Consider the following 20025-nt stretch of genomic DNA (forward strand, 5'->3'; position numbering starts at 1 on the left):
TTTTTTACATCCTTGACAGGAATTTATTAATGTTGTTTAAAGAAAAAGAAAAAAAGAAAAAAAACACACACAGGCAGAGGGCACTTTTTAAGACGAGGCAAAAAAGGGCAGGGGCTCAAGCACCCATAGGGCCCTATGTGTGCACGTGCCTGGTCATATGTGCATCTACAAGTTTATAAACATCCTCCACATTGACTCCTCTGACCGACGCCAGTATTTCGAACCCCATATCCACTTGCATTTCTATGTCCTCAGTGGTCTCTCGGTGAATGGGTAAGACAGGCAGAGGAAATGGGCTATCTTGACCTGCATGCAGCCCTTGTACCATGAACTGGCCTACACCTTTCTTTGTTTCATTTTACCTTTCTCCTTCTCCTCCTCAAGCTTTCCCACAAAATAGATACAGACTTTGAGCCTCAATTTGCTGCACAGCTGCCGTTATGCCAAAGTGTTTTCCTAAGATATTATTTTATTTTTAATGATAGAAGGGAGGAAAAGGGGGCAAAAATCATGTCCAATTTAGTTTTTTGGGTGGGGTGGGGGGTTTATTTCATGATAGGTACCAACTTCCAATACATAATATCTCTCAAATGACCCAATGCACCATCACTGAAGTGGGCGTATTCATTTTCCAAAATTTTTATTTTTAGGCCATTTATCCCCTCCCCCTACCTGTGTCTGTGTGAAACCTGTGCTTGTCTGTGTGGTATACCTAATAGTGTGTGTGCAGTATGTGCACTCTTCTGTACAGTACAGTGTGCATGTCTGTTCACAGTATACAGTATTTCTTGCATAGTGCGTGCGTGTGTGTGCGCGTGCACGCGCGGGGTTGAGGGGCCAAGACCATGTCAGGCCCAGGGGGCCAAAATTTCTTAATCCGCCCCTGGCCCCACGCCATCACCAATCAAATGTTATGATCCGCTGCCCGGATCATAGTTTGTTTATGTTTTCTAGTCACTTGTGTTTTCAGCACCTCTTGATTTTGTTTGTTTTCAGTTGCCATGTCGACAGATTACATTCACCTGCCTCTGGTTAGTGTTCGGGACGCGCACCTGTTGCCCGGGCACTAATCAGAGGGCTATTTAGTCTATGCGCTGGCCTCACTCGGTCTGGCCTACTAGTTTGTTTTACACAACTGATGACGTTTATTTCTTGTTCTTTAGCTGCTAGTTTTCACGCTAGGCTATTTTGGCTTGCTAGCTCCCACGCTAGCCCTTTTGTTTTTGCCTTTTGTGCTATGTGCATGTCTTTTGTTTGTTCACCGTATGATTTATGTCTTATAATAAATCATTTCCTACCTGCAAGCTGTGTCCGAAGCCGCCTGCATCCCTGGGAGAACAACCACACATCACTATGCGACCCCGTCGTTACATCAAACTGTCATTTCTGCACTTTGAATGATCATATCTGCCTCCTAACTGACATGAGGCTTTAGGGTTGTGGTCTGATCATGCATCGATGTTAATTTTGACACTGCCATCACCCCTTAGTGGTGGAACATAACAGTCATAACTTCTATCCACATGCTCCTTCCTTCCATCCATTTTCTACCGCTTGTCCCTTTCGGGGTCGCTGGAGCCTATCTCAGCTGCATTTGGGCGGTAGGTGGGGAACACCCTGGACAAGTCTCCACCTCATCGCAGGGCCAACACAGAGAGACAGACAACATTCACACTCACATTCTCACACTAGGGCCAATTCAGTGTTGCCAATCAACCTATCCCCAGGTGCATGTCTTTGGAGGTGGGAGGAAACCAGAGTACCCAGAGGGAACCCACGCAGTATTTCTTGATGGTGGGTTAAGGTGTTGGGTGGGACGCAACTGCATGACCACTGCGCCGGTTGGTAGAGCGGCCGTGCCAGATTCAATCCCCGCTTCCGCCATCCTAGACACTGCTGTTGCGTCATTGAGCAAAATACTTTACCCACTTGCTCCCAGTGCCACCCACACTGGTTTAAATGTAACTTAGTGTGGAGGACTCTCTCCTCCGGGTTCCTCGGATCACCAATCACTGACCTGACAGCTGTGTGCATGGTTTGGAACAATGTTTTATTTTTCAATAATGTTCTTCTTTCAGCCATTGTCTCGTGTCCCTCTTGCTTTCGCTCTCTACCATCAACAACTCTCTCTCGCCTTCCCGACTGCTGCCTTTAACAGAGCGACAGGTGATCACACAAACACTCACAACTGTGTCATTTACGCACCTGTCGCTGATCTCGAAGCCGGTCCTGGCACACCCCACTTCGCTGCAGGCCCACAGGCCATGCCCCCTCCACACACACACTTAGATAATGGGTTTCACTATGTAAAGCGCATTGAGTCACTAGAGAAAAAGCACTATATAAATATAATTCACTAATTCACAATCATTTTATTGCCCCTTTGTGGTGAAAAATTAAAACTGTCACAACTTCATTCCAAATGCTCCAATCTTCTTGAGTTTTTTTTATGGTGGGTCGGGGTTTTGGCTGGGACATAACGGCATGACTACAGTAGCGCCTTTATTGCCCCCTTGTGGTGAAAAACTATAACAATAATAACAACCTTACACATTCTCTGATCGTTCAGAAATGTTTGATGATGAGTTGGGGTGTAGTTTTGGATGCAACATCATAACTACTGCGGAGCCTTTATCGCCCCCTTGTGGTGATAAATTATAACTGTCATAACTTTCGTCCACATGTTCCATCCATCCATTCTCCACCGCTTATTCCCTTCGGGGTCGCGGGGGGCGCTGGAGCCTATCTCAGCTACCATCGGGCGGAAGACGGGTTACACCCTGGACAAGTCGTCAACTCACCCAACTGCATGACTACTGTGGTGCCTTTATCTTCCCCCTTGTGGTGAAAAATTATAACTGCCATAACTTCCTTTCACATGCTCCAATCTTCCTGAACATTTTTATGGTGGGTCGAGGTGTTGGCTGTGCTGTAACGGTATGACAGTGCCTTTATTGCCCTCTTGTGGTGAGGAACTAAAACAGCAATAACTTCCTTACACTTGCTCCGATCTTCCTGAATTTTTTTAAGGTGAGTCGGGGTGTTGGTTTGGACGCAACTGCATAATTACTGTGGCGCCTTTATCGCCCAGTTGCGGTAAAAAATTATAACTGTCATAACTTCCTTCCAAATGCTCCGATCTTCCTGAATTTTTTGATGGTGGGTCGGAGTAACAACAGTAACAACTTCCTTACATATGCTGCAAACTTTGTGAATTTTTTTATGGTGGGTCGGGTGTTGAGTGGGACATAACTGCATTACTACTGCGGCACAATTATTGGAAGGCTGGAAGTGGTGGTCAAGCGAACGTCTGTTGTCAAAGCGTTCTGCGCGGCATTTTGCCGTTCTGAAAGAGAAATGCCCTATTTTAGGCTGTTGGAACCATTCATATTGCGAAAAATAATTTTAAAAAAATTCAGAATTCCTCAGGAGGCAATCAAGAAGAGTGAAAGAGTACAAGATTTTACGAAGCGGTGACCAGAAACACACCCGTTTGCAGTATTCCTCAACATCATCTGTCGGCTCCACCCACAAAGATCTTGTGCTAATTCAGAATGCTTCGCTGGCTCATCATTGTGTCTGTGTCTCCCAAAAAGTGTTGGACGTATCTGAGAAACAGGGTTTGCTAACTTCCTAGCATCATTCTGTAACACGAGGTACCAAAGGCATTGATCTCACTCTCGATTGCTTTGGACAGGACCCACCATTCACAGCCGTGCCGAGGGACAGCAGCCCAGGTAGTATTAAATAGCTTGACCTTGGTGGAGATTAAGATGTTTGGGTATCTACACAGACGTTACAGCTTCCAAAAGGTCGTCCGTGCAAGCCCGTCTTTTGAAATCCTCTTTGCTAGATGGCATCATGGATCCAAGGTATTTGACGTCTTGTACATGGTTGATTGTACTACCGTACTCTTTTAGTGGAGGCTGTGGACAACAGTTTATCACTATATACTGTACCATGTTTTGGGAGCACTGATGATAAGTCCAAGGTCAGCCGCAGCTTTGGCAGTTCTGGTTAGCTGGAACTGAGCAGTGGAGATGGGGACTCAAGAAAGGTGATGTCATCTGCAAAGTCCAAGTCATTTAGGACTTTTGCCGGATATACCTTCTTGATTTCCGTGGGCATGTCAGAACTCCAGAGTCACCATCTGAAGACCATAGCAACAGGCAGTCACCCGAAATGATACCAAGAAATTGCGCTTATACAGTATATCACCATGCCATTATGACGTAGCATGGAGAACATCACAAACCTATTGATTGAGTTTAAGGCCTTCTTAAAATCAACAAAGGTCACAAGCATTGGAAGTTGGTATTCCTAAAACCTTCCATAATTGTTCTCAAAATATGGATTTGCTGAGCACAGCTGCGACCTGGACGAAAACCTGCCTGGTTCTTTCATAGCACAGGGTTTAGATGAAGCTGAATCCTGTTGAGGAGGATCTTATTTTATACCTTGGCAGCTTTCAACATTATAGAGATATGCCTCAGTATAGTTAGTCATGAGAGACAGATCACCCTTCTTTGGCAGTGGGAGGATGACATTTGTACAGTTAAGGAGGCGACATGTTGGTGTACACCTCCGAGCAGAAGGAATGGATGGCATCAATCATATGGCCATCACCTCCTTGGAGACCCTCTGCAGAGCCAGAGCAGTGATCATGTCGTTAAAGGTTTGTTTGATATACTTTTAACGTTTAGGGACGTTGGAGACACTTTACTGAACCAAAAGTTGCTTTATTACAAGCGAGCATCATTATTCAGGGCTGCAGCGCCTGGAGGAGAAAGTAAAAAAAAAATATGTCTCTCCTAACTTGGAGAAGCCAAAACATCAGTTTTATATTCATCCTTCCTGTCTGTGTGTGTGTGTGCTAAGTCCAGTGTTGGGCTAGTTACTGAAAACTAGTAACTACTTAGTTACTAGTTACTTTATTTTAAAAGTAAGTCAGTTACTAACTCAGTTACTTACACCAAAAAGTAATGAGTTACTGTGAAAAGTAATTATTTAGTTACTTATATATATTTTTTAATTTTTTAAGGCCCCCTTTAATGCCCTTTTAGCTTTCATTTCAGTACTGTTATTGCAGTGGAGAATAATACAATCTGTTGATCAACTTGACATGCATTTGCATCACTGAACTCTGCTAAGCAATGTGGTCTACATACAACACACAAAAACAAAGATATGTTTCAAAGGGCCAATTTATTTCAAGCCAGAACAAATTGACTAAACTATTTTAAATAGCTGCAACATAACATACATAAGTAACAAACAGCATAATAACAACATAGCTGTAAACCAAGGAAGGCACACACTACATACACAAAGCCTAACCAGGCGTTTTTTTCTGAAATAAAATCATGTCTGAAGCCCAGAACACTATACACATTTCCCCAGTTTTAGTTTAGAGATAAGGAAAGATTGGCCTGGCCCACTAGCATCCCTCTTTATGTTTGTGAACTTTATAGTCTATACATTTAGAGTGATGTGATAATCAAACACTCTAGAAGTCTAGAATGAAAGACTATAAAGAGAATTGATAAGAGTGTGTGTACCTTCAGTGCGCAGTGCCTCGTTAAAATCCAGCCGCTGTTGCTTAGGAGATGAAGTGTGTCTCTCTTACTAGCTTCATCGAAGCATGTTGCTTTTGTAGCTGTTTCAGCAGATTTGAATTGCTAGGATAGGATCTTTGAACCAGACAACTTACATTTAACTAAAATGTTCTTTTCTTTGTAGTCGACAAAAGAAAAGTAGTGAGAATATCTCTATGTTAAGAAACTCGACTTTGGCTCTGCCATGTCTTGTTAGTAAACACAGACACGCCCCCCCACCCCCACACCAACACACTTCTCCATCGCCTTTTCTGCAGCTCTCCAATAAAACACACTGAGATCCTCTCAGTTTCTAGCCGTTACTACATAAAAAATAACGTAAAATAATGCAGTAACGCATCATGTAGTAACGGTAACTGAGTTACTGAATATAAAAAATAACGCGTTAGATTACTATTTACCGCCGAAAGTAACGGCGTTACAGTAACTTAGTTAGTCCCAACACTGGCTAAGTCAGGAAAGCACATCCTTACCATAAAAGGAGATGTTCGTGTGTGTCTGGAAAACAACTGCTTTAAGTCATAACTTAATTGTTGGCGTTAAGCTAGACATGTTGAGTTGAGTTGAGTTGAGTTTGAGTTTATTTCGAACATGCAACATGATACATCACAATTTCCAGTTTCTCTTTTCAACGTGTTCGAAAAGGAGTAGGAAGAAGCAGAGTTTATTTAATCCTACCCCTTTTCTTTTGCATGACAGTTGCTAAAACTTTTGTTCACTTCCTGTTCTCAATTTATTCACAATATACTCCATAAGTAATCACAATAAATAAAAATAAATAAATAAATAAATAATACTCGGTGAAGTAAGATACATTTCATATGGTGAGATGAGTAAGATTATTTTGAAAAAATGAACGGATGGATGGATGAAATAAATCCAGAATGTTTATCATGGTTCTTCTTCTTTTTACTTTGTAAACACTTTAAGTTTGAAGAGTTTCTGGAAGTGGATCATATTAGCACATTGTTTGATTGCTTCGCTTAATCCATTCCATATACATATATACTGAAGGTCTTAAGTGTTGTACGTGCATACAAATGTTTTAAATTCCATTTTTCTCTAAGATTATATTTCTCCTCTTTTTTTAGAAGAATTGTTGTATATTCTTGGGTAGCAGGTTATAGTTTGCTTTGTGTATAATTTTAGCTGTTTACAAATTCACTATGTCGTGGAATTTCAGTATTTTTGATTCCATAAATAAAGGGTTTGTATGTTCTCTATATCCAACATTATGTATTATTCTAACTTATCTTTTTTGTAACACCGTTAATGAATTAAGTGTACTTTTGTAGTTATTTCCCCATATTTCTACACAATAACTCAGATATGGTAACACTAGCGAGCAGTAGAGAATATGAAGTGATTTTTGGTCTAGAACATATTTTACTTTATTCATTATTGACGTGTTTCTTGCTACTTTATGTTGTATATTTTTTACATGAGATTTCCAGTTCAATTAATCATCAATCATTATACCTAGAAATTTGGTTTCATTTACTCTTTCAATTTCTATTCCGTCTATTTTATTTGTATTTGTGTTTTACTTTCTCTTCTACTGTTACCAAATAGCATTATTTTAGTTTTACTGAGATTCAAAGATAGTCTGTTTTTGTCAAACCATCTTTTTAATTTGTTAATTTCTTCTGTTATTATTTGTATTATCTTCTGTGTGTTCTCTCCTGAACAAAACACAGTTGTATGTTCCGCAAATAATACTAACTTTAAATCTTTTGTAACTTTACAAATGTCATTTATATAGAGATTGAATAATTTTGGTCTTAGTATTGATCCCTGAGGTACACCACAGGATATATTTAGCGTTGTAGATGTGTGTTCGCCTAGCTTCACGTATTGTTTCCTGTTCGTTAAATAACTTCTAATCCAGTTTAAGACAAACCCTCTGATGCCATATCGTTCTAGTTTTTTTATTGAAATATTGTGATTAATTGTGTCAAATGCTTTAGTTAGATCCATAAACACTGCTGCCGCACATTTTTACTATCTATTGCATTGGTAATTTCTTCTGTAATTTCAATTAAAGCCATCGAAGTTGAAACATTAGCTCTGTAACCATATTGGTTCTCTTCGAGTATTCTATTTTTGTTTGTAAAACTCTTTAATCTGTTAATGAACAGTTATTCAATGATTTTAGAAAATTGTGGAAGTAAAGAAACACGTCTATAATTTGTAAATTGGTGTTTGTCTCCAGTCTTATAAATTGGTGCAACTTTAGCTATTTTCATTTTGTCTGGAAATGTACCTGTTTGAGATGATAGGTTACTAATATACATTAATGGTCCTGAGATCTCTTCAATAACCTTTTTTATCGTTTCCATATCAATTCCGTTACAATCAGTTGAAGTCTTAGATTTGCATTTTTTAACGATTATAGCTATTTCCTCCTGTGTCGCATTACTGAGGAACATGGAGTTGGGATTCCGCTCTATGGTATCATTATAGTCCTCAATTGAAACTCGGTCTGGAATCATTTCTTCCAATTTTGGTCCAATATTTACAAAGTAATAACTTCCAAAGACATGCACCTGGGGATAGGTTGATTGGCAACACTAAATGGTCCCTAGTGTGTGAATGTGAGTGTGAATGTTGTCTGTCTATCTGTGTTGGCCCTGCGATGAGGTGGCGACTTGTCCAGGGTGTACCCCGCCTTCCGCCCGATTGTAGCTGAGATAGGCTCCAGCGCCCTCCGCGACCCCGAAGGGAATAAGCGGTAGAAAATGGATGGACGGATGGAATTATTGAAGCTTTCAACTACTTCCTTTATGTTGTCATTATTTTTGTTTCCGTCTAAGAAGTATTGGGGGTAATCCATCTTAGTGCCATTTTTAATAATGCTATTGAGGATGACCCATGTTGCTCTCATATTGTTTTTGTTCCTGTCCAATAATTCACTGTAATATTCTTTTCTACATGATCGTAGTATGTTTGTTAACTTGTTTTTATACTTTTTGTATTTATTTTCTGCCTCTGTAGTTCTTTGTGCTATACATTTTCTATATAGTGTATTCTTCTTATTACAAGCATTTTTTTAATCCTTTTGTCATCCATGGTTGATTATTCTTTCTCTGCTTTCTACTGAGTTGTTTCCATGGACAATGTTTGTCATAAAGTATTATGAACTTGTTTAAGAAATGTTCATATGCTTAATCAACCTCTTTTTCATTGTACATATTGTCCCAATTTTGCTTTTCTAGCTCAATTTTGAAAGCAATCATCCTCTTCTCTGTGCAAAGTCTTCGAAATGTCCTTTTGTCTTCCATGTTCTTCTTGTAGTTTCCATCATATATTGTGAAAACTGGCAGATGATCACTAATGTCGGTTATAAGTAGACCACTTGTAGTGTTATTATCAAAATTATTGGTAAAAATATTATCAATAAGCGTGGCACAGTGTCCTGTGATTCTGCTTGGCTTTGTGATTTTAGGATATAAACTGATGCTGTACATTGTATCAATGAAGTCATCAATGGACTTTTGCCTGTTAGGGTTCAATAAGTCAATATTAAAGTCACCACATAAGAAAATAATTTTTTTACCATTGTCCATGTAATTTGCCTTGATCCATTCTTCAAATGTTTCTATACTGGACTTAGGTGATCTATATATACAACTGATTAATATGTTTTTGCTTTTTTCCTGACATATTTCAATGGTTATACATTCTAAGATATTATCTATAGCAAATGACATGCTTTTTACCACTTTGTAGTACAGGTTCTTCATCACTTACAGAGCTACTTCTCCTCCATTGTTGTTGGTTATGTTGATGAAGTTCAGTTCATATGCTTCCAGATCAAAATATATTCCTTTTTTTATCATCAATCCATGTTTCTGTGACAGCGATCACTTTGAAAGGTTCGTTGATGTGTTCCAAAAAGTTGTTGATGTTGTTGTAATTTGCATACAAGTTCTGCTATTAAAATTAATAATTGACAATTTGTTATCACATTTAATGTTTGCTATTATATTGTTCATCTGTATAATAAAAACAGTTATTACTGATGTGGGAGAATTCTTTTTATTCTGGATCTACATCATTTTCCAAATCCTGGTTTTTGTGTTCTTTCTTGCAGAAGTTTTTTAGTTCCATATTTTCTTGTTCAACAATCTTTGATGTTGTTTCAATAATCTCTATAAGTGTAGGTGGATGCAATCGTGAATCTAGTTTAGTCGTCCCTTGGAACATAGTAGTGTTGATGTTGAATTTAGGTTGTTTTTTTCTGTCAGAGGTAGTCACGGTGGTAGAGGGTTTAGTGCATCTGCCTCACAATACGAAGGTCCTGAGTAGTCCTGAGTTCAATCCCGGGCTCGGGATCTTTCTGTGTGGAGTTTGCATGTTCTCCCCGTGACTGCGTGGGTTCTCCGGCTTCCTCCCACCTCCAAAAGACATGCACCTGGGGATAGGTTGATTGGCAACACTAAATTGGCCCTAGTGTGTGAATGTGAGTATGAATGTTGTCTGTCTATCTGTGTCGGCCCTGCGATAAGGTGGCAACTTGTCCAGGGTGTACCCGCCTTCCGCCCGACTGTAGCTGAGATAGGCTCCATCGCCCCCCGCAACCCCGAAGGGAATAAGCGGTAGAAAATGGATGGATGGATGGATGGATGGTAGTCTCTACACAAGGGTACGGCTATCACTTTTGCATTCCGAAGTCCCAATTAGAGCCTCTTTTCCTACGAGAAGTGATCCAATTCACCTGCGAATATCAAACTGAGGGGCCTTATCTTATTATGTGCTCAAACTGAAATACCACTATTTAATTAACCTTGGTGGTTCGCCTTCTCCAAGTTAGATGTAAATCTTCACCATAAGCAAAACATAATGGGAGTTAATTAATTAACTTCAATATTATTTGTATTTTATTTTGTTTCTGAGTTTTTAAAACGCATTTATGCTCCGAGTGTTTTCTAAACCACCAACTCGGATAGTCTAAATAAAAGAAAGCACAAATGTAGCAAATCCTAAAATAGTTCAGCTTTTACCAAAGGCAGCACTCATAAATGAAGCTTTCAGCACATACAAAAAGTTGAGATCTCTAGTTATATTTTGATAAAGACAGGGAAAACCATGCATACTCATAACAACACGTGCAGCAATGAGAAAGGAACATGGCCAAAACGTACACTTGTCTGTCTTTCACAAACAGTCAGGTTTTCAGTGGTGTCTCCGATTATCGTTATGAGTAGAGATGTCCGATAATGGCTTTTTTGCAGATATCCCGATATTGTCCAACTCTTAATTACCGATTCCGATATCAACCGATACCGATATATAGACAGTCGTGGAATTAACACATTAGTATGCCTAATTTTGTTGTGATGCCCCGCTGGATGCATTAAACAATGTAACAAGGTTTTCCAAAATAAATCTACTCAAGTTATGGAAAAAAATGCCAACATGGCACTGCCATATTTATTATTGAAGTCACAAAGTGCATTATTTTTTTTTAACATGCCTCAAAACAGCAGCTTGGAATTTTGGACATGCTCTCCCTGAGAGAGCATGAGGAGATTGAGGTGGTGGTGGGGGGGAGGGGGTTGTATATTGTAGCGTCCCGGAAGAGTTAGTGCTGCAAGGGGTTCTGGCTATTTGTTCTGTTGTGTTTATGTTGTGTTACGGTGCGGATGTTCTCCTGAAATGTGTTTGTCATTCTTGTTTGGTGTGGGTTCACGGTGTGGCGCACATTTGTAACAGTGTTACAGTTGTTTATACGGCCACCCTCAGTGTGACCTGTATGGCTGTTGACTAAATATGCCTTGCATTCACTTGTGTGTGTGAAAAGCTGTAGATATTATGTGACAGAGCCGGCACGCAAAGGCAGCGCCTTTAAGGTTTAATAGCGCTCTGTACTTTTCCCTACGTCAGTGTACACACCGGCGTTTTAAAAAGTCATACATTTTACTTTTTGAAACCGATACCGATAATTTCCGATATTACATTTTAAAGCATTTATCGGCCGATAATATCGGCAGTCCAAAGTTATCGGACATTTATAGTGTGTTTCAGATAATGGGGGAAAGGAAAAAACAGTGAATCAAGGCTATCGAGTGCTACTCCCAGTTTGTTCATAAAGACCGGTACACGCAAGACGCGCAGTTAAATCATGAAATACAACTTAACCCGGGCAAAAATGATGCACAATTTATCTGTGAAAGTCTTAATACCAATTTCCTTGACTAAGCCACACACAAAGAAGTTGTAGGCCTCCGTGCTTTTCCAAGTTTTCATTTGTTTTGCCGTGAAGAAAGACGCCTGTACACCACTTAATTCGGCATGTCTGGGAATGTGACAGACGGCTAATCCTTGAGATCACTCGAGCAATCTTTTTTGATGACGGAAGGGATAGATGCCATTGCATAATTCGATTTTTTGCTCGCATCAGCTTTTAGTTGTGAAATCTAGGCCGCTTGTGTATTCAGATAGTTTGCACACTGTTTGCTGCATGGAAGCCATATTTATTAGGTTGACCACCATTTTGTTCACTGGAAGTAAACAGGTCAGTAAAAATCACGTGATTGAATACAACCTATTGTCCGCTGTCTGCTATGTCGTCCACAATTTGCAGACATTCTCTGCGTGTGTTTTACTCCTGAAAAGGGTTTGTGCTTCTTAAACATTCACTTATGTTCCAACACATTTACCCCCGCACATTAAGATTATTTATGAACTGTTTAGAGCGGGCTCTTTAGTACTGCCCGAGTGGCTCCCTGGAGCATTTTTTAAAAAGGAATGAAAATGGAAAAAGATGGGGAAATTATTATTTTTTATTAGTATAAACTTTGTTTCAGGACAAACATGACACAAACCTTCCCAATTGTTAGAAAGCTTATTGTTTAATATGTGTGTCTGTATGCTTCACTGATGAGAGTATTTGGTGAACATCGTTTTGTCCTACTAATTTCGGCTGTTCTTGAACTCACCATAGTGTGGACTGTGACATGTGTTTACATGTAAAATCTTCTACTCCTTCTTTGTCTCATTTTGTCCACCAAAAGTTTTATGCTGTGTGTGAATGCACAAAGGTGCACTTTGTTGATGTAATTGACTTGTTGGAGTGCTAATCCGGCTTTGTTCACTGCATGACTGCAAGCTAATTAATGCTAACATGCTATTTAGGCGAGCTGTATATACATATTGCATCATTATGCCTCATTTGTAGGTATATTTGAGCTCATTAAATATCCTTTCCTTTTATCCTCTTTGTATATAATTTAGTTTTGCATGTCTCATGACATGTATGTAATATTGGCTGCATTTCTGATAGTTGTTTGTGTGCCATGTTGTTCCAGACCACAGCAAACATTACCTAGCTTGCCAAAGATTGTAATAAATCTATCAAAAGAAGACAGTCTGCCGTTTGCTTTAACTTGGACACAAACATCTATACATTTGGCCATTAAAAAAGCCAGTAATTTCCAGGAGTTATCTCACCTTCTGAGTAGCCTCTGATTTACTAATGGTTTCTAATGTTGTACAAATGTGTAGAATAAATAATACATTTCAACATTTCTGTCAACGATGATTTGCTTCAGCCTGCGACACATAGTCATTTTGATAGTAGGCTATTATAGCTATTATAGACACTTACGTCATGTGTTGCCTTCATTAGAAGACTTATATACGGCTTTTAATTTTTTGCGGCTCCAGACAGATTTGTTTTTTGTATTTTTGGTTCAATATGGCTCTTTCAATGTTTTTGGTTGCCAACCCCTGGTTTAGAGTGATCTATAGCCATATTTTTTGCTGCTAAATAAGAGACAATAGCATTACATTTCAACATCTCTGTCATGTTAATGCTTCGTCTTTGTTAGATCTGCATTGCAAATGAAAATTGGTTCTTAATCGTCTTACCTTCTTACCTTGGATAAAGAAAGTTTAAGTAAATATATAAATGCATGTACAAACCCCGTTTCCATATGAGTTGGGAAATAGTGTTAGATGTAAATATAAACGGAATACAATGATTTGCAAATACTTTTCAACCCATATTCAATTGAATGCACTACAAAGACAAGATATTTGATGTTCAAACTCATAAACTTAATTTTTTTTTTGCAAATAATAATTAACTTAGAATTTCATGGCTGCAACACGTGCCAAAGTAGTTGGGAAAGGGTCTTTCCTTTTAACAACACTCAGTAAACGTTTGGAAACTGAGGAGACACATTTTTTAAGCTTCTCAGGTGGAATTATTTCCCATTCTTGCTTGATGTACAGCTTAAGTTGTTCAACAGTCCGGGGGTCTCCGGTGTGGTATTTTAAGCTTCATAATGCGCCACACATTTTCAATGGGAGACAGGTCTGGCCTACAGGCAGGCCAGTCTAGTACCCGCACTCTTTTACTATGAAGCCACGTTGATGTAACACGTGGCTTGGCATTGTCTTGCTGAAATAAGCAGGGGCGTCCATGGTAACGTTGCTTGGATGGCAACATATGTTGCTCCAAAACCTGTATGTACCTTTCAGCATTAATGGCGCCTTCACAGATGTGTAAGTTACCCCTGTCTTGGGCACTAATACACCCCCATACCATCACAGATGCTGGCTTTTGAACTTTGCACCTATAACAATCCGCATGGTTCTTTTCTTCTTTGGTTCGGAGGACACGACGTCCACAGTTTCCAAAAACAATTTGAAATGTGGACTCGTCAGACCACAGAACACTTTTCATCAGTCCATCTTAGATGAGCTCAGGCCCAGCGAAGCCGACAGCGTTTCTGGGTGTTGTTGATAAACGGTTTTCGCCTTGCATAGGAGTTTTAACTTGCACTTACAGCTGTAGCGACCAACTGTAGTTACTGACAGTGGGTTTCTGAAGTGTTCCTGAGCCCATGTGGTGATATCCTTTACACACTGATGTCGCTTGTTGATGCAGTACAGCCTGAGGGATCGAAGGTCACGGGCTTAGCTGCTTACGTGCAGTGATTTCTCCAGATTCTCTGAACCCTTTGATGATATTACGGACCGTAGATGGTGAAATCACTAAATTCCTTGCAATAGCTGGTTGAGAAAGGTTTTTCTTAAACTGTTCAACAATTTGCTCACGCATTTGTTGACAAAGTGGTGACCCTCACCCCATCCTTGTTTGTGAATGACTGAGCATTTCATGGAATCTACTTTTATACCCAATCATGGCACCCACCTGTTCCCAATTTGCCTGTTCACCTGTGGGATGTTCCAAATAAGTGTTTGATGAGCATTCCTCAACTTTATCAGTATTTATTGCCACCTTTCCCAACTTCTTTGTCACGTGTTGCTGGCATCAAATTCTAAAGTTAATGATCATTTGCAAAAAAAAAAAAGTTTATCAGTTTGAACATCAAATATGTTGTCTTTGTAGCACATTCAACTGAATATGGGTTGAAAATTATTTGCAAATCATTGTATTCCGTTTATATTTACATCCAACACAATTTCCCAACTAATATGGAAACGGGGTTTGTACATAACTACACGTGTTCATTCATAGTTTTGATACCTTCAGTGACAATCTACAATGTAAATAGTCATGAAAATTAAGAAAACCCATTGAATGTGTGTCCAAAACCTTTGGCCTGCACTGTATATAGCAACAAAAGAAGTATCCCAAACTGTCCTTTTGTAAAGTAAGTCTGTATAGCAGATATGGGCATCTACATCAACAATATGGACAGGATAGGTAAAAAACTGGTATAATGCAATCAATCCTAGTACACACAAATCCCCTTTTGTTTGTGCCATATTTTCTTGACCCAGTTGAACAATACTTAAATATTTTTAAATCATGTACAGTATAGTTACACATGATACAATGTTACACGGCTGATTTAAAAAATCAGTGCCAGCAAAATTACTATCATAGTTCCACAACAGAGCAGCATTCATAACCAATCATGTAGATTTGCACACACATTTGAACAGATATTTTTTGAGCACATGCACACAACCCACAATTTTGGCTCGGGCGGCGCGATTTGTTTGGTAGAGTGCCAGCAACTTGAAGGTTCCAGGTTCGATCCCTGCTTCCACCATCCTAGTCACTGCTGTTGTGTCATCGGGCAATACACTTTATTCACATGCTCCAAGTGCCACCCACCTTGGTTTAAATATAGCATAAATATGTAGATAATGGGTTTCACTATGTAAAGCGCTTTGAGTCTCTGGAGAAAAGCGCTATATAATCATAATTTACTTCACCTCACTTCACTGTCAATGCACTCGGAAATATGGTTGTTCTAAACCAGGGGTGCCCAAACCTTTTCCACTGAGGGCCATCGACTGACAAATCAAAGGATGTGGGGCCATTTTGGTAGTTTTCACCTTCAAAACCAATGCTATATATAAATGTTTTTTAAAGAACTACAAAATACAATTTTGGTAGAAATTCTGTGTGAATGCTGAAGAGCCAAAGCTGAACTGAACTGAAAGAGTTAGCACGCAGGCCAGATAGCGTCAATAACAAGAAATAGGAGCAAAATTAGATAAAAAAAAGATGGTAACAATAGCATGCTTACAGTTTGCATTAGTGAAATACCAAAATATACATGCTAACTGTAACACGCGTCAAGTACCAAAACACTGTATATTACTCTGAAGTGTGTATCTGAAATGTTTGTTTAAAATGCCAGCTTGCTAATGTTAGCATGCATCAAGTATCAAAATTTGACTGCGGTGAACACTTCCAAAAATAGCAAAAAAAAGTACTGCACTTTGGACACCCCTGTTCTAAACTATGATTAATACTAACTATTACGACTTCTAGAATCATTTATACTATTACAACCAGGATTTGTTGTCTTATGATTGTTACGACACTAGTCAAGACTATTAGTGCAATATTTGCTGATGGAATATTATTTGTACGCCTGCAGCACCTTTAGCTGATCCTCGATATTCTTCAACTCCTGCTGGAAAGCTGACATCTAAAATCAGGAGGAAAAAAAGAACACAAGTGAGCAGTAAGATCTAATACATACAGTAAAATAGTACATGACAATATTTTAGTTTTGTGTATGTGAGTGCAATGTAACATGCACTCACATTTCAACATTTACTTTAAAATTCATAATTCCTCATTCAATTAGTTTCTGAATTTTGTTTTGATTTGTATGCTAAATGTATGGATTAAATATTATTGTGTTTGCATCGGTGGCTTTTACACTTGTGTTAAGAACAAATAGCAAAATTTGGGTTGTTTTAATAGTGTTGTGAAAAAAAACTTACCCAAAGAAGAACCTCTTTAACACAACCAGTAGGTGTGTCTCTCTCCGATCAGGGTGATATCAGTAAAAAAACAACATTTTACTAATAGATGGATTCTAAAATGTCCAATATAAGAACTGCGATTCAAGCAGTATGTTCTGCTCTCGCTAACCTCTTCTTGCTAGCTTAGCAGACGGATAACAGGATGTCTCCATTTGAAAACCTTTTAGGGTTTTTACTTCAGAACACTGAAATTGAAATAAAGTATCAGTATGTCAATATAACTTACATAAGATACACAAAAACTTATCTTTGACATTCCACCATAAAATAAATGCATTAAAGCAAACGCGCTAGCTCAATGCTAAATTCAATTAGATATGCCATATACAGTGCATCCAGAAAGTATTCACAGCGCTTCACTTTTATCCACATTTTATGTTGCAGCCTTTTTCCAATTTTTTTTTTCTTCCTCAAAATTCTACACAATAAATACGCTAGAAAGTTTTTTTGTTTTTAATTTTGCAAATTTATAAACAATTAAAAAGTAAACAATCACATGTACATAAGTATTCACAGCCTTTGCTCAAAACGTTGTCGATGCACCTATAGCAGCAATTAGTCTTTTTAAATACAATGCCACAAGCTTGGGCAGTTTTGCCCATTCAGTTTTGCACAATCCCCTTTGCAGCACCTCTCCAGCTTTCATGGAAACAATTAAGTAGGAAGCGGGAAAAGAACAATCAACCATGGATGACAAAAGGACTAAAAAATTAAAATAGAACATTTTTAATACCAAAATCTATAAAGGCAGAAAATAGGTACACAAAGTATAAAAAATAAGCTGACCAATATTTTACGAACATGTAGAAAATAATATTACATCATTATTTAGACAAGGACAAAAGTTACATGGGGCATCCTCAATAGCATTATTAAAAACAGTGCAAAGATGCATTACCCCCAATACTTTATTGACGAAAACGTAACAAACGTCAATATAAACGAAGTTGTGGAACACTTTAGTAATTACTTAGTAAATATTGGAACCAACCTAGAGCAGAGAACGGGTCAGTTGAAGACTGAATGACTCTAAAGATAGAAATTCCAACTCAATGTTCCTCATTAATGTGACAAAGACAAAATAATTAAAATTGTAAAGAAATGCAAATCCAAGACTTCAACTGATTTTCACGGAAGAGAAATGAACGCGAAAAAAAAAAAAGTTATTGAAGTAATTTCAGAACCTTTGACGTATATTAGCAATATTTCATTTCCAACAGGAAAATTCCCAAACAAAATGAAAATAGCAAAATTAGTACCAATTTATAAGACTGGAACCAATTCACAAACTATAGACTTGTTTCTTTACTGCCACAGTTTTCTAAAATCATTCGATTAAAAAAATTATTCAACAAGATTGGACACTTTGAGAATCAAAAGTGGAATACTCACAAACAACCAATATGCATTAATCAAAATAACAGAGGAAATTACCAACGCAATAAATAGTAAACAGTGTGCAGCAGCAGTGTTCATGGGCCTAACAAAAGCATTTGACAAAAACAATCATAATATCTTCATTACAAAATTAGAACAATATGGCATCAGAGGCCTGGTCTTAAACTGGATATGAAGCTACTTAACCAACAGGAAGCAACACGTGAATCTAGGTGACAATATATCAACAGAGCTAGAGATATCTTGCGGTGTACCCCAGGGATCAATACTGGGACCAAAATTGTTCAATCGTTATATAAACGACATTTGTAAAGTTATAAAGGATTTAAAGTTAATATTATTTGCAGACAGCACAACTGTGTTTTGTTAAGGAGAGAACACACAGAAGCTAATGCAAATAACAGAAGAAATGAACAAATAATAAAGATGGTTTGACAAAAACAGACTATCTTTGGATCTCAGCAAAACTAAAATAATTATATTCGGTAAAAGTAGAAGAGAAAGTCAAACACGAATACAAATAGATGGAGTAGATATTGAAAGAGAAAAATAAATCAAATTTTTGGGCGTAATTATAGATTATAGAACTGGAAATCTCATATAAAAAATATACAACATAAAGTAGCAATAAATATTTATATGATGAATAAAGCAAAATATGTTCTAGACCAAAATTCACTTCATATTCTCTATTGCTCGCTAGTGTTACCATATCTGAGTTATTGTGCAGAAATATGGGAAAATAACTACAAAAGTACACTTCATTCACTAACTGTGTTACAAAAAAGATTACTTTAAATAATACACAATGCTGGACATACAAACACTTTATTTATTAAATCCAGAATATTGAAATTAAATGATTTGGTGCATTAGCAAACAGTTAAAATTATGCACAAAAAACTATAACCTGCTACCCAAGAATTCTTCTCAACAAAAGAGGAGAAATATAACCTTACAGAAAAATCGAATTTAAAACATCTGCATGCACGTACAACACTTAAGACCAGGGGTCCCCAAACTATGGCCCGCCAGTGTCCAAAATCAGGCCCGCAGGAAGTCCCAAGTATATACAGTGTTTCCCACACATTCATTTATTTGTGGCGGCCCGCCACGAAAGAATTACGTCCGCCACAAATGGATTTTTCGGCTTTTGACTCGGTCGACCGCTCATAAAAGCAATGGGACTGTCTGTGAATGTTGCTTGTAGTTACACCTCAGGTGCAGTAGGTGGCGGTAGCCTACTATGCACTATGCAATAGCACTTAATTCACCTGGTGGGCCAGAAGAAGAAGAAGAAGAAGAGGGACGGATGGACGGACGGAATAAAAATACTCGCCGGGTACTTTTCATAATGATGGCGCTTCCTACGTTTCTACCTCAAACGTCCAAAAGCTGCTGAAAGCCTTGATCCAGGATGCCATGGGGAAAAAAACTTAAATGGTGCCTTTTGGCGACAGTTAGCAGCTTGGTGGCTCATAGCCGGCTACCTAACGCTTGCTAGCGTGGTAGCATTGCTTCATTTTTACAGGTGTTATAGGTAGATAGTAGTGATGGGTCCGGCAACACCGATGCATCGGCGCATGCGTCGAGCTCATAGAGCGAAACCCTGTGTCGGTGCGCGTACCGCTTTTAGAAAGTCACGTGACCGATCATGAGCTGTTTTGGTCACGTGACCGATACGCGAACTGTGTCGCACTGACGCCTCCTCTGTGCCCTGTGAGCGGCTCTTTTCTACAGCCGGAGA

At 38.6% G+C, this 20025-nt stretch overlaps 1 protein-coding gene across 9 annotated transcripts in view; it reads right to left on the bottom strand.

Moving 5' to 3' along the window:
• Positions 1-2093: 2093 nt before the first annotated feature.
• vars2 (valyl-tRNA synthetase 2, mitochondrial) overlaps positions 2094-20025 on the bottom strand; it is a 99150-nt gene continuing 81218 nt past the window's right edge. For 5 of the 9 annotated variants that reach the window (XM_061966763.1, XM_061966757.2, XM_061966766.1 and 2 more), the window contains one exon: positions 12385-16537. In XM_061966763.1, the coding sequence (XP_061822747.1) occupies positions 16469-16537 (69 nt within the window). In that variant the 3' untranslated portion in view covers positions 12385-16468. Of the gene's footprint in view, positions 4151-12384; positions 16538-20025 lie in introns of those variants that run through there. The other 4 variants (XM_061966759.1, XM_061966765.1, XM_061966758.1 and 1 more) reach the window with 4 other exon arrangements.

The sequence above is a fragment of the Nerophis lumbriciformis genome, linkage group LG11, assembly GCF_033978685.3.
Source record: "Nerophis lumbriciformis linkage group LG11, RoL_Nlum_v2.1, whole genome shotgun sequence".
NCBI lineage: Eukaryota > Metazoa > Chordata > Actinopteri > Syngnathiformes > Syngnathidae > Nerophis > Nerophis lumbriciformis.